Here is a 14,493-nt window from a genome sequence, read left to right as displayed (position 1 = left end):
TCTGAGGAATTTGATATACACATCCTGGTTACGCTTTCAAAATAAAAGTTTTCTTGTTTAATTTTTCTTTAATGTAATAATTAACATGAAACTCTAGAGGGCAGCATTCATCTGTTAACAAAACATCTAGTGAAATGCTGCACAATTTTGTTGAGCTGGCACTGTAATGACTACAGCTATGTACTGTTGGCCATTGTATAGTATCACAAAGATGTGTGTCTATATGTTTGTGAGAAACCATCTAGTTAGGGTAGTAGATGTTGAAATGAAATATCAACTCATATGAATTCACTTAATGCACATTTTAAATGATAGGAGCTAACATGAAATATGATTTTGTTATTACTTGTTTTAATGATGGGTTTTAATCAAACGCCATCCAATTGTCCACATGCACAAAATTATTCTACAGCTACAAAACTTTAAAGGTCCCATGGCATGAAAATGTCACTTGATGAGGTTTTTTAACATTAATATGAGTTCCCCCAGCCTGCCTATGGTCCCCCAGTTGCTAGAAATGGTGATAGGTGTAAACCGAGCCCTGGGTATCCTGCTCTGCCTTTGAGAAAATGAAAGCTCAGATGGGCCGATCTGGAATCTTCTCCTTATGAGGTCATAAGGAGGAAGGTTACCTCCCCTTTCTCTGCTTTGCCGACCCAGAGAATTTGGCCCACCCATGAGAGAGAGAGACATCATGGCTTTCAAACAAGCAAAGTGGCAGTTGGTCAAGGCCACACCCCACCCTCCATCTTGCCTCCTCAATAGCTACAGACACAGAAATGGCACATCATAAGGAAAGCTCATTGTGGGACTGGCTCTAGTGGCTGTAATTCTGCACCAAGGCTGATTTTTTGGAAAGAGACTTCAGATACAGTATTAGGGGACCACTAAGGTCTTTATAAAAGCATCCAAAGAGCACCATGTCATGGGACCTTTAAAAAAAGAATGACCCTTATTTGATCCCATAATCCAATAGCGTTGCTCTCTGCTGGTCTTGCAACCATGGGCCTGTAAAAGATACACCCACTTCCTGTGATTTTCAATGCTCATTATACAGCGAATTGTATTGCTAAATTGATGTGGCATCTGGTAAATAATCGCAATGAATTTGAATTTTTCTTTTGCAGACATGAATGTTTGTTGGAAACAATGCACAATGAGTTACAGTGCTGTTCAACAGGTGATGCTGCAGCTCGTCTTTAGAAGCCCTGATGGCCACCAGATGGCGTTTTCAGCCTCAGAGTTGTTTTTCTGTAAACTGTGAGCTCAACACAATGAGAAATCACCAACCCCCCCACCCCCCACCCCATACTGTATGTGCATGGATCATTTTAATCTTAATACAAAAGCGTATATGTGATAGATGAAAGATACCATATAGGAAGCTTTTTGGGAAGTCATGACAATTCTACATGGTCCATGCTGCAGGCATCATACAAGACTCAGCTCTGTTGTTTTCTGTTCATTGCACATGGATATAGAGGTTGCAGTGTGCCTGGATATCAGCAACCATATGTGTGGATTATATCACAGAAGCTGCAGTTCTGCAAAAGATTCTCATGTGATGTAACATTTATAAATGGTAATCATATAATCATATATTACAAAGAGGGAACATTTGTATTTTCATTGAGCATTCGGCAAACATCAAATATATTCCTTACACATATTGATCTCTGATCGAAAAGCCTGGAAATACATTTTCGGGGGAAGGTGTATTCATTTATTTTAAATATAACAAGTGACCTGTAAAATCTCACTTATGAAACTTCTGTGGTGAACACTTCTTTGTGCAGTCTTTCAGCTGTTTGACCAAACTTGTCATCTGGCTCAGAGCCACACTTCCAGAAGGCGGAAGGAGGGGGCAGCCAAAGCCCTGCGCATGCGCCCAAGGTTGTTTTTCACACAGCCCGTCGCTTAAAGTGAGCTGAGCTACGGGGGTTTCCTTGTCTTTGACTGGAGACCAACTAGCAGAGTGGAGGATGATAACAGCATCCCTTTGCTGTTATTCAGCAATCACACATCTCAATGAACTGCTCGCACAGAAACCACTGATCGTGCCTACTGCTGCTTGCAGGGCAGAGATACTGATCAGTGTCTAAAGACTGCATCCCCCTTCTTTTTTTTTCTTATGAAATTATTTTTTCATAGACTCTTTTTATTTTTATTTCGAGGTCTCTGTAGCCTATCTTTCCACCATGGTGCTAGGAAAGGTAAAGAGCTTCACAGTAAGCTACGACTGTCTCAATGACAGCAATGTCCCCGTCTTCTCCAGCGGGGACTGCGTCTCAGGGAGGGTGATCATCGAAGTCACCGGAGAAATCCGCGTCAAGTCTCTCAAAATCCACGCGAAAGGATTTGCTAAAGTTCGGTGGACCGAATCGAGAAATGCTGGATCCAACACCGCCTACACGCAAAACTACACAGAAGAAGTGGAATATCTGAATCACAAAGATATTTTGATTGGGCACGAGAGAGGTAAGAGTTTGGCTTTTATTGTTTTTGCTCAAGTTTGAGAGAAACTGACTGCAAGATGCTCGTTGTGCTGGCCGAGGACTATGTTTTCTGGAGGATGCTGGTGCTTTGAATGTCAGAAACAAGTCTTAATAACGCAATGCTAAAGTCCTACACTTGAATAATTAGATAGCCTTTAATATAGCTTTTTAATGTGATTGTGTTTGTGTAACATGTAGTTGTGATATTAGCATAGAGCGCCATCGCTACTTGTTTGTGTCATGGTGTCAGAATGAATGACAGCAGCTTGGGCATCTGTGTTTTTCATAGTTTTTCCAAGTATAAAGCGAGAATTATACAATTTTTTGAGACACCGGTCGATAGAGTAATGACTTGCAGTGATGTGTCGCAGCTTTGTTGGACGTTTTCAATGCAGAAACTCATCATATCTGGCGTTTCTTTGTAGCTTTTCTTAAGTTTCCACCCATTGTTCAAAGCGGTTCAATCCTGTTCAGAAAACTGGACCTGGGGAGGGCGGAGCAAAGCGCATGCCCGTGTGTCATTGGCTGTGGTGCTCATGTGTGGCCAATGACATCATTCTTTTGCAGAGACTGACAGAAAAATTCTGCAACTTTTTAATTAAGAAAACACCTGCAAAACAGAACGAGACTCTAGTTTTTAATTAAAAAAATATATTCAACAATGCAAAGCTGATACTTTGTTTCCGTTCTTCTTCCATTAAATATGTTTCCTCTGCAAATATGTGCTTTGCTGTCATATAATATGACGTTGCATTGGGGTTTATTGTCAGCAGCTTTGTGCTTCAGACATATTGGCGTGACTTTATCCGCAGGATGGTTGTTTTCGATAGTAAAACGAAGTACCTATCGCGAGTGTGTCTTTTTTAATGGTCTGTGTATCTTTTTTTTAATGGTCTGGGTTTAGCTTGGTGTTTTCGTCCATCTGCAACATCTTCACTCTTCTTATAAAAAACAAATAGTTTCTGGTCCACTCTGCAGCAGCCCTCCAAGTGTATGCATGTAAACTGGGTTTGGCAAACTCTTATTTCGCTCGACTGTCAGACATTTTGTCATTTCCAGGCAAATTGGTCGGCTCTGGAGTTTTGAATTGAGATACATTGTTCCAAACAAACGTTTTGCTACGTCGTTCACAAAAATAATCTGCTAATACTTCGACTAAAGCAACATTTCGCTATAATGTCCCTGTGATGCCGAAGTGGATAAAACCGTGGAAACCTGCGGTGGTTGGTGGCCTGGACTCAGGAGAGCAGCAGGCTCGTTGGTAGCATAGACAGTATAGTAGGTAGTAGTGACTGCGGTGTCGCACAGCGAATGCGTAATGAGAGCAGAGCGGCTGTAGGAAGCTGCTTACACCGGTTTAGGCCGGTCTCCTCCTGCTTGAGTCTGCCGTTTGACTGACAGCTCCGCACTTGTTTACCACACGGCTGCTGCTCGTAGGGGGAGGGAGTGCTGAGCTGGCAGAAGCACACCCGGCCTGGCGACCCAGCTCTTCAAAAGTGCACTCTTGTTTTGTTTTTTAATGAAATTATTTATTTATTTTTAAATTAATAAATAAATTAAAAAAATTGCCGATGCGAAAATGTCCTCTCCTGTCTCCTCGAAAAATATGCTCTTTTTTTAATCTTTTTATTAAGAGATAAATGGGAAAACAAGTCGGTCCTTGTTAGTGAGACAGATCTACCCATATGATTTTATTGTTGCCCCACATAGCCCAGTTTTCCGCATAACACAATGGGATCCATGTAGGTTCTTTGTTCATACAAAAAGCACAAACTTGCAGGCTCAGTTTCTGACTCCTCAAATCAAAGCCACTTCTTTGGTGTGCTACAAATATTAGTCTCATCTCTCAATACATCTTTTTTTTTTTTTTTTTTTTACAAACCAATATGATAGTAAAATCCGTTTATTCTCTTTTGTCTCCCCCACCCTGTTTTTTTTGGTATGACTTTCAGATGCCTTCGTAGAGAATTTTACCCAGGTATGGTATACATGTGTTTGGAATATAATCCTCCTTTTTTTCAGACGATGACAACTCTGAGGAAGGACTCACCACTATCCATTCAGGAAGACATGAGTATGCATTCAGCCTCGAGCTTCCACAGATGTAAGTGTCTAAATACTACACTCGAGTCAGAATTTAAATATCCCTATCACCAATCATTCAGCTGTAGCCTTTTGTGAGCTTTTTGACAATTAACATAACCCCTTTCTCTTCTTTTTCCTCCTTTTTTCTTCTTTCCTGTAGACCTCTGGCTACCTCTTTTGAAGGGAAACATGGCAGTGTGCGCTATTGGGTAAAGGCAGAACTCCACAGGCCATGGCTCCTGCCCATGAAGACCAAGAAGGAATTTACAGTCTTTGAGCACATTGACATCAACACTCCATTATTGCTGGTAAGTTATTTTTTGAAGTTTTTAACATGTGAGACTCAGTCATACAATCAGACATAATTGTCCCGAATATGAGCGTCAAAGTGAAAATGTTGTCTAGTTTCAACTGATTACCCAACAGATAACAGAAACATAGTAGTCTGTACATCACTATTTCCTTTTTTTTTTTTTTTTTTTTTTTTTAAAGGTTGTGGTGGGGAACATGAAGAAAACAATCTCCCAGAAATTTGCTAATGCATCTGTTTTTTGCAACTTTTTTTCTTCAGTCACCACAGGCCGGCACAAAAGACAAGACGCTTTGCTGTTGGTTCTGCACCTCAGGTCCTATTTCCCTAAGTGCCAAAATTGAAAGGAAGGGATACACCCCAGGTGAGAATAAGTAAATGATTCATAATGCATCTGATAACCTTGTTAGTCATGTATTCAGCAGATAAGTTAATGGAAGTATCACACTAGGTCACTGCATTCATTAGTAATAATGACACACTGGATTAAAAAAAAAAAGATTATCGTTGATAGAAATGTAGAGAAACGTCAATGAACCTCTCCTCCACCCTGTCTGACTCTGTAGGAGAGTCGATCCAGATCTTTGCCGAGATTGAGAACTGCTCTTCTCGCATGGTGGTGCCAAAGGCGGCCATCTACCAGACCCAGACCTTCTATGCCAAAGGGAAGATGAAGGAGGTCAAGCAGCTGGTGGCCAACCTGCGGGGTGAGTCTCTGTCCTCGGGCAAAACGGAGACCTGGAGCGGCAAGATGCTGAAGATCCCACCTGTCTCACCCTCCATCCTGGACTGCAACATTATCCGAGTGGAGTACTCCCTCATGGTGAGTACTGTCTTACTGGATTTGGGCCACCCACACATTCCCATTTAGCCTAACTGCCCTTTTCTTCTTTGCCTCTGTCCAGAGATCACTGGCATAGACAAATATGTATTTATTTTCAAATTTTCAGTTTAATGAAACGGATTAACTCACAAAGATGTAACTCAAAACCTCTTCCCCAATCACACTCATTTACAAAATAAGAAAGACCCTACTCAAAAGGAGTAGGTGATTTAAAAAAATAAATAAATAAAAATAAATTGGAAAAGAGAGGCAATGCAAAGAGACAATATAGCTTGCCCTGATAACCAGTGTTGTATCGGTTCAAATTAAGTCCGCTATATAAGTCGGCAAAGGTATTCATATAGGCCAAATAGGGCTGCCAAATCCCGAGAAACATGTTATATTAATTTCTAAGGGTGTACTTGAGCCTTTCAAGTGAAATACACAAATTAATTTCCTGAAGCCATCTAGCAATAGGAAGATTGGAGTCCGACTTCCATGTGATGGCTATACACTTCCTGGCAATGCACAGGGCTATTGTAAGAAACTTATTTTGGATGTTTCTAAAATGTGCACCAATGGTTGTAAAGTTCCACAAATAGGTCTTTCTGTCCTCATTACAGTCCCCTTTGTCCTTTTTTTTTTTTTTTTCCCCCCATTACTCAGCCTCATTATCAGTACAGAATCAATATTTCCTCGTAAGCCAGTAACTTTCCAGGTAAAGGACTTGGCTGACTCAGCGCGCAGAACCAAAGTCAAATTGCCGTGGATTGCACCAGGTGTTATCTCCACATGCTGCTAAGAGCATTAGCCCAGGATATCTTTGGTAACACCTGCCTTGAGGGTGCTTGTAACCTCTTTACCTTGCGAACAGACCGCTACCAGGCGCGCGCTCTAACTTGCATAAGCAACCGACCTCAAGTCATTGACCCACATATTGTCGAACGACTGCACAACCCATTTAGCATGGATTTGTCTTATAGAGAATTAAAAAGCGGTTTGATTTCATCCCCAATTCATAAAATAAGGAAAAGCTTTTTATTTACTACATTGTAGTACATGTATTATACCTCACAAAGACTTGCGTACAGAGCCTAATTAAATGGAAAGATTATACAAGGCATACAAAATTTTCCAGGTCTCCTCCAAATGGATACTTATTTGGTAATAAACACAATTACTTTTAACGGCCACATGATTATTATGCTAATTTGTTTATTTAGGTATTTTAATGCATCTAATTTTGGCTTATTTGAAGGGCCTGAGAGAAACTTGTGTAAAGCCCCTCTTTGTCCTTTTCTTTTCTTTTTAAAATTGTTTTTTTCTGCTTTGCTGCACCCGAAAGCATCCCAGAAAAGTGTTAGTGTATCCGTTATGGCTAGCTAACATACTGAACCGGAAACACATTACCGCGATAGGAGTTTTTGTTACTTTACTGTACTAAAAAAAACAATATAACAAAACATACAAGTTTAGATGAAGCACTAGATTGGAAATTTACATTTTTAAATTATTATGTAAAACTATGAAAAAAAAAAATGTATATTTTGACTTTTCCCTAGGCACGTGCCTATGCCTAGATCAGGGCCTGCTTGCGTATTCTAACCTGCCGTGTCCTCATGTGTACTCAGGTTTACGTGGACATACCTGGGGCGATAAACCTGTCCCTGAACCTGCCCCTGGTCATCGGAACCATCCCTCTCCACTCCTTCGGCTCCCGTACCTCAAGTGTCAGCAGCCAGTGCAGCATGAGCTGGCTGGGCATGGGTCTGCCTGAGAGGCCTGAAGGTAGGTTGGCTCTCCCAGGTCATGATTCACATTGACAACTCTTTATTTCTGAGTATGCCTTTTTTTTAAATGCTAACATGTGGCTCGCTGTTCCTCTGTAGCTCCACCAAGCTATGCAGAAATTGTGACTGAAGAGCAGAGGCAGAGCAGTCTGGATGTCCCAGCAGCCCGCCAGGAGCTGGACGGCCCTCTCTTCGCCTACATTCACGAGTTCCGCTTCCAGCCTCCTCCTCTGTACTCCGAGGTAAGCACCAGATAACACGGAGCAAAGCATTTGTCCATTTATATTTCTATTAGTCGCAATTGCCAGACCTATCTCCACAGCGCTGTGGAGTAAAGTCTGGCTACACCACCGATACATTCTAGGATAGGTGAAAAAAAAAAAAGCTCTGGGTTGTTTTGTATTTTTTATTTTAAACCAATCACAATCGTCTTGGGCGGCGCTAAGCTCCAGACGCAGCGACGGTGGCTCTGCAAAATAGTCTCAGAAAGGAACTTGTTTTGGTGGAACATTTGCACCCCGCAAAAGAAAACTCCACATACCATATTAAACGAAGTTAACTGTTCACATAATACAGTAACGTGAGCTATTTAAATTAGCTGATACATGGTTAAACAGCATTTGCTCATACCAGTGCATCGCCGTGTGTAAATCGTCCACAGCAACGTCCAGAATAAATGCCGAAAACAAATCCTTTGTAAATCTTTACAATCGTTCCCCGAAAGAACCAAGCAGGCCCGACTTGTTGAACAATCCAAATTGACTTCAAGTCTTTCCATTTTCAGCGTGTAGCTTGCTAGCTCGAAGGTTGTTGTTGTTTCCCGTAGCATCCGGACATCCTGCGCGTGAGCCATGCGCCGTTGATCCAGACTACATTTCTATTACAGACATATAAAATAAAACCCCCTTCTTTTTCTCTTCTCCTCTCCACTCCAGGTCGATCCTAACCCAGAACATGCCAGACGTACCGAGGAGCGCCGGCTCGACGCCTGTCCATCGCGCTGAAGAGTTTCCGCAAAATTCTCCCTTCACCGACTCGGGGGATCTCTAAAGAAACCTTCTCGCGAGGCTCTGCTTTGTTTCTTTTTCTCCGACAACAACGTTCGCGGAACGCTGTCGACATCGAGAGAAAAACAAAAGTATCCAACCAACCGACAAAGACTTGGACACACACACGCCCATGGTTGGGTTGGTTTGGACAAACCTGTTCCTGCCTTCCCTCAGCGAAAGAAAAAGGAGTCACTAGTTTGGTGCATCGCCTCCTTCCTGTGTCGGGCCGGCTGAGAGTGGGATTCATACAGACGAACACATATTCAGTCTGTATGAAACCCCCACCCCCCCACCGGTAGTATTGACAATGACGATAAAGAATCAGCCCACCTCGGCCCCGCCAAGCTCCTCCTTTTTAACCTCGATTCTTCTTGATTCTTCTGTACTCACGGCACATAAGGACATGGCTCCTCCCATAAATGGCAGAACTAATCATGTCCCGACTTCAGCAGAATCACTGAAAGAGGAAAAAAAAACGGGACGAAGAGAGGAAAAATCCCAACGCCGTTCTAACCACCTTAGTCTGTCTGCCTGTATGTATGAATGAAAGCATTCAGCGGCAGCAGTCAACGGAGCAAAAACACTAGATCCTCCTGCCTCATTTTGGATTTTTGTTTTGCACATTTTATTCTTTACCTGAGTTGTGTGGCTCTGTTTAATGAGAATTGAGAAAAGAGAAAAAAACAAGAAAAAAAAAAACATAACAGTTTGGTTCCAGTCTCGTAATGTGCCAGACTAAGAATATGAGTAGGCTTGAGTTTTACGCCTTTTCATCTGCATTGAGCAACGCTGAGAACAGGATTTGATTTTTGAGGAAGAAAAAAAAAGAAGATTGACAAAGGACAAGAACAATGCACTGAATTTGTGTGAGACTTTTCATTTTCCTCTGTGACTTGTAACGACTGGACTGGACTTTTACAACCACTGCAGCACACTATCTCCATCTGGAAGCTCTTTAAGATGTTGCCTCCTCAGCTTGGATCCAAGTGTGGCTGTGGCTTCCCTCCTCTTTTTAGTTTAGTTGTGTTATTCTGTTTCTGTATTTCGCTCCAATCGTAGAATAGCTTGTGGCTTTTTTTTAGTTGTTGAGATTGCGCTGGATTTGGATTAGGAGGGGTGTGTGTGTGTGTGTGTGTGTGTGTGTGTGTGTGTGTGTGTGTGTGTGTGTGTGTGTGTGTGTGTGTGTGTGTGTGTGTGTGTGTGTGTGTGTGTGTGTGTGTGTGTGTGTGTGTGTGTGTGTGTGTGTGTGTGTGTGTGTGTGTGTGTGTGTGTGTGTGTGTGTGTGTGTGTGTGTGTGTGTGTGTGTGTGTGTGTGTGTGTGTGTGTGTGTGTGTGTGTGTGTGTGTGTGTGTGTGTGTGTGTGTGTGTGTGTGTGTGTGTGTGTGTGTGTGTGTGTGTGTGTGTGTGTGTGTGTGTGTGTGTGTGTGTGTGTGTGTGTGTGTGTGTGTGTGTGTGTGTGTGTGTGTGTGTCCGCCCTCTATTCCTAATCTCAGGGCAAACCAGGCTTGCATAACTGCCCAAAAAGCACTGTCTCAGGTGGTCGTCTCACTTGCCAAATGCTTGGAGAGAAGAAAATGTTATAGGCTTTCTTTTAAATTGCACTTTTTTCTTTTTGAAACTACCATAACGAGAGAATAGACCTGCAGAGAAGCAAGGCAGCTTTCTGAGATGAATCACATTCCCTTTTTGTCCTGCTGCACTTGCCCAGTTCATCCAACCAACAGTTAGAATTTCTTTTACCAGACCAGTGAAGCCAGAATGCTAGCTATAAAAAAAAAAAAAAATTAAAAAAAGGAAAAAGAGGAGTGACACTGCTTCTGCGTTAAAGGATCAAACCCAGCACAAATGAGAAGCTGGGGACGTTGCTAAACCTCTGTTCAGACTGGTCAGAACAACAAGTAGTAGTAGGTTGAACTGAGTAATACATTGGTTTTCAAACTCATTCAACACAAAAGACCAGCTGCAACAGAGGTTTGACATAGTCAGGAAAAAAGAAAAGAAGCACCTTTTTTGATAAGAAAATAAAAATAAAAAAGAAGCATTCAGTGGTGAAGGTCTGGAGAAAAACCACTTGGTACTAACCATGTTCTAGTAAAGGATTTTGCAGTAAAGCAGCGTTGTGTAGGACAGTAATGCATTATTTAATTTGTATTTCTTTAAGATTAGTGACTCGTTTACATATTAAAAGTAGCTGACACAAGTTTGTATGTCTTGTGTGTGTGTGTGTGTGCGTGAACGACGCTCTTATCGAGATCCAGCTGGCAACTAAATATACAGCTTCTGACAGTAAATGACAAACTGCAGATTATTAAAAGTGATCTTAACTTAGTGGCCTTGACACAGAAAAGACTTGATCATGATTCTTTCATTTTTCAGTGTCTATGTTAACTCTCGTTCTCCCTTTTTTATTACATTTGTACACATCTGTATGTATGTTTTTCGACCTTTCCATGTTAATTCAAAAGGACAAAAAGGGAAGAGGAGTCCTTTTTTAGAAGAAAGTGTTTAAAAGAAGGAAAAAAAATGACATCATGGACAGGCCTCTCGATTGTGTTATTTTTCTGAAGCTGATGAGGGTTGACTATAATTTTTTTTTCCTCATATTTCTGGGCATTGATATAGTTTTCTTCTTAGTTGAACAAGCAACCTTTCTGAGTTAGACTCCCTGAACTCTCTGATCCCCCTTAAGGCCTGGGGGGGGTGGCAGCTGTTGATCAGCCCCCCCCCCCAACATTTAGGTAACATGGGCTAGCAGACAAACCGCTTCTTCCACAGTAAACTCATTTTCTATTCTGATATATTTGTTTGCAGTTCTTTGTTTGGATTTTGTCTTACGGAAAACTGAATCGAGCTCCACGGTTATGAATAAGCTCACATATTTGTTTTCAGGTTGGTCAATTCCAGAGTCCATTTTGCTTGGGCTGCAGAGTAGTCCAGTGTCACAACTAAGCTAAAACTCCTGACCTAATAAAGGCAGGAACTGAAGTGTTCAGAGATAAAGAACCCGGCAGACGGGATCTGAAACATTTTAGAAACAAAGTGCAATATCACTCACTGACTTTTCTTCATTCTCCATTTGTAATGTTTGTTTTTCTTTTTTTTTTCTTTTCTTTTTGTCTGTCAATCATGACGATGTATAGATATTCTATGAATATACTGTACTATGTTCTGAATGGTTTAACCTTTTGTCTAGTTCTTCCTTTTTTTGATTTTGAATAAACATTTTGTTCTAAATTACAATGAACTGTGACGTGTATTTCTGTGCAAGACTTAATTGCAATTAAACAATCGCACCCTATACACTAGAGCAGGGATCTTCAACAGGGGGTCCTCTGAGTCAATGCAGGTGGGGCTCCAAATTATTTTAAAAATTTAAAAAGTCTTAACATGAATCCATATTATTAGCAAATATAAATCCCCACTGCTTACTGGCCTGTAGTCACTAATGCCATCCACAGATGTATACCACACGCATGTTAAAGATTAAAACATGAGTTATAAAATCATGCCAACAATTATTTGGCCATTTGAATAGCTTAGTATTCTATGTAATAAAAAAAATAAAAATGGTATGTATAGAGGCTTTAGGCCACCCTACAAGTTATTGTAGGCCCAGTTTAATATGCAACTTCATTATATACAATAAATGTAATAGTCCCAAGGGGTCCTTGGCTTAAAAATTGTTAAAGACCCCGGCACTAAAGGCTTTAATGTATTAATAAATGTACTTTATTTAGTGAAGACAAATTATACTTAACGTTCTCTTTTCCAGCACCAATCTGTGACAGAACTCTGACAAAACATCCCTTCATCTGAACAGCAAACTGTGTTCAAATGAAACGGATTAATCATTACCCTTTGCTTTACCCAAATCTATTTTTATTTGGGTCATGACAGTTTCAGGTTAGAAGCAAACAGGTTGCAACTCTGCTGGACTCAGATTATCCTCTTAAAAAGTAGTACACCACTGCCCCTGGAGGTGGTTTAAGAATTGCACCTTTTGATGGCAGAAAGTTGCATAAACACTGAATAAATGATACTTTCATCATAATTCATTGGAAAACACACTTTACTTATATTTAAAGATTGTTTATTGGCCATGTGTGAGGTTTTCATGTCAGAGATTAGCCAAAAAGAAAATCTACTTTACAGTAGTTTATTTATGTTCTTTTTCCGTTATGACTCGCTGTCACTAGATAATAAAAAAGTGTGTATGGCGTTCATTTTTTGTGATTGTTCATGTTTCACAAAGACTTCAACCTGAGCCGGGCCGAACAACAAAGATAGCAATCATATCACATCCATACAGGGATAGTAGTGTGAATAAAGTTTTATTTCGAACAACATACAAAAAAAGAAAGTCAACAAAATACTTACAATACAAGACACAAAGTATTTCACTTTAAGAAAAAGCAAAAATAAGCTAAATAAATGAATATTCTTAAATAAATACTTTTTTTAAAGATTATTTTTTGGGCATTTTAGGCCTTCACTTTGATAGGACAGCTGAAGACATGAAAGGGGAGAGAGGTCGGAGCCGAACCTGGGTCCTCTGCATCGAGGAGTAAACCTCTATATATGGGCGCCCGCTCCACCAACTGAGCTATCCGGGCGCCTTAAATAAATACTCTTGTCCGAAAAGGAGTAGGAAGAAGCAAAATGCTTTTCTGGTCCTGTACCCTTTTTGAAATGTCCACATGCTTATCAAAATGTTTTCAATCTATTGTTTTTCATCAAGACACCAGACACTAGGCAGCTGGGCAGAGCACGGGACTGGAAGCTGCTGGCAGACTTGGACAAGAAGCTCTGCTTCCCAGCCACCAACCTGTGACCAGACCTTGTTCTGTGGCCCGCCTCGCTCAAGCTTGTCTACATCATCGAGCTCACCGTGCCCTGGGAGGGTGCAGTGGAGGAGGCCTAACAACGGAAAAGGCTGAGGTACGCTGAACTTGCAGCCGATGCGCAACAACAAGGCTGGAATGCGAAGGTACGCCCAGTGGAAGTAGGCTGCAGAGGGTTCGTAGCCACCTCGACATCCAGGCCACTCAGGGAGATGGGAGTGCGAGGGAAGGCCCACCTTCAGGCAGTCAAAGACCTCTCCAGAGCTGTTGAAAAGGGGAGCCAGTGACTCCGCTTGGGCCTTCAAGTGAGTTGATGGCATCGCTGGGATTCACTGCTGAACCCTCTGGAGGTGTCGTTGGCCTATCAGCAAAACACCCAAGAGGGAGGGCGCCCACTTGACAACCCAAAGGGTGCCATCACTCAATTGACCATCCCACGGAGTCTCATCAGTTCCTCAAGTACGCATTCAATGAGGGATATTGACATCTAGTCCTACACAACCGATCTAATAAACAACATAACCCTTTAACGAAAACCTCATCAAAATTCATAAAACATTTAATCGATCAAGTTACTATTCAATCGTTTTTCTCAATTAAATAATTTGTTCATGTTCCATTCTTAAGCCATACTGCTGCCCATCCATTATATTTATCAAGCACAATTTGCTTCTAAATAGATCACAACAAACCTGAAACAAGTTAATAAAAAAATGATACACTACCCTTCCCACAGTACACAGCTGTTAAAACAAAATATATGTATTTTTTAACACACTGGTATCGGATAGGTACTCGATATCGGCCGATATGCAAGTTCAGGTATCGGAATCGGTATTGGGAAGGAAAAAATAGTATTGGACTATCTCTAGTCATTACTGTCCAAAGTTTCAGACCTCAGGTCAGAGGAGGAGAGCCAAAGCCGCGATGAAAAGCTGCACTTTCCTCTTTACTTAAGTATCACTTACTTATGTGAATTATATGACTACTCCAGGTCTGACTGATTCACTGTGCCAAATAATTTACTCAGTCTCCTTACCCAGGGGCGATTCTAGGATCAGACCTTTAGACCTCTAATAAGATTGTGACACGGATACAGT

At 41.3% G+C, this 14,493-nt stretch overlaps 1 protein-coding gene across 1 annotated transcript; it reads left to right on the top strand.

The window, feature by feature from the left end:
• The first annotated feature begins 1,931 nt into the window (after window positions 1–1,931).
• On the top strand, window positions 1,932–9,388 carry arrdc3a (arrestin domain containing 3a). Its single transcript, XM_028577995.1, has 8 exons — window positions 1,932–2,478; window positions 4,518–4,599; window positions 4,741–4,888; window positions 5,152–5,254; window positions 5,457–5,713; window positions 7,345–7,501; window positions 7,603–7,745; window positions 8,439–9,388. Exons 1-8 carry the CDS (start codon window positions 2,199–2,201, stop codon window positions 8,505–8,507), a joined length of 1,239 nt encoding a protein of 412 aa, XP_028433796.1. The 5' UTR covers window positions 1,932–2,198; the 3' UTR covers window positions 8,508–9,388.
• Window positions 9,389–14,493: the final 5,105 nt, after the last annotated feature.

Source organism: Perca flavescens, chromosome 5, assembly GCF_004354835.1.
Source record: "Perca flavescens isolate YP-PL-M2 chromosome 5, PFLA_1.0, whole genome shotgun sequence".
Taxonomy (NCBI): Eukaryota; Metazoa; Chordata; class Actinopteri; order Perciformes; family Percidae; genus Perca; species Perca flavescens.
This window is presented reverse-complemented; position numbering and strand designations above follow the sequence as displayed.

Bases quoted from the DNA above. Each gene is read 5' to 3' on its own strand.
- arrdc3a (XM_028577995.1), top strand. From the start codon at position 2,199: ATGGTGCTAGGAAAGGTAAAGAGCTTCACAGTAAGCTACGACTGTCTC. The intron at 2,479-4,517 runs GTAAGAGTTTGG...CCTTTTTTTCAG, and splicing joins TTTGATTGGGCACGAGAGAG to ACGATGACAACTCTGAGGAA. The intron at 7,746-8,438 runs GTAAGCACCAGA...TCTCCACTCCAG, and splicing joins CTCCTCCTCTGTACTCCGAG to GTCGATCCTAACCCAGAACA.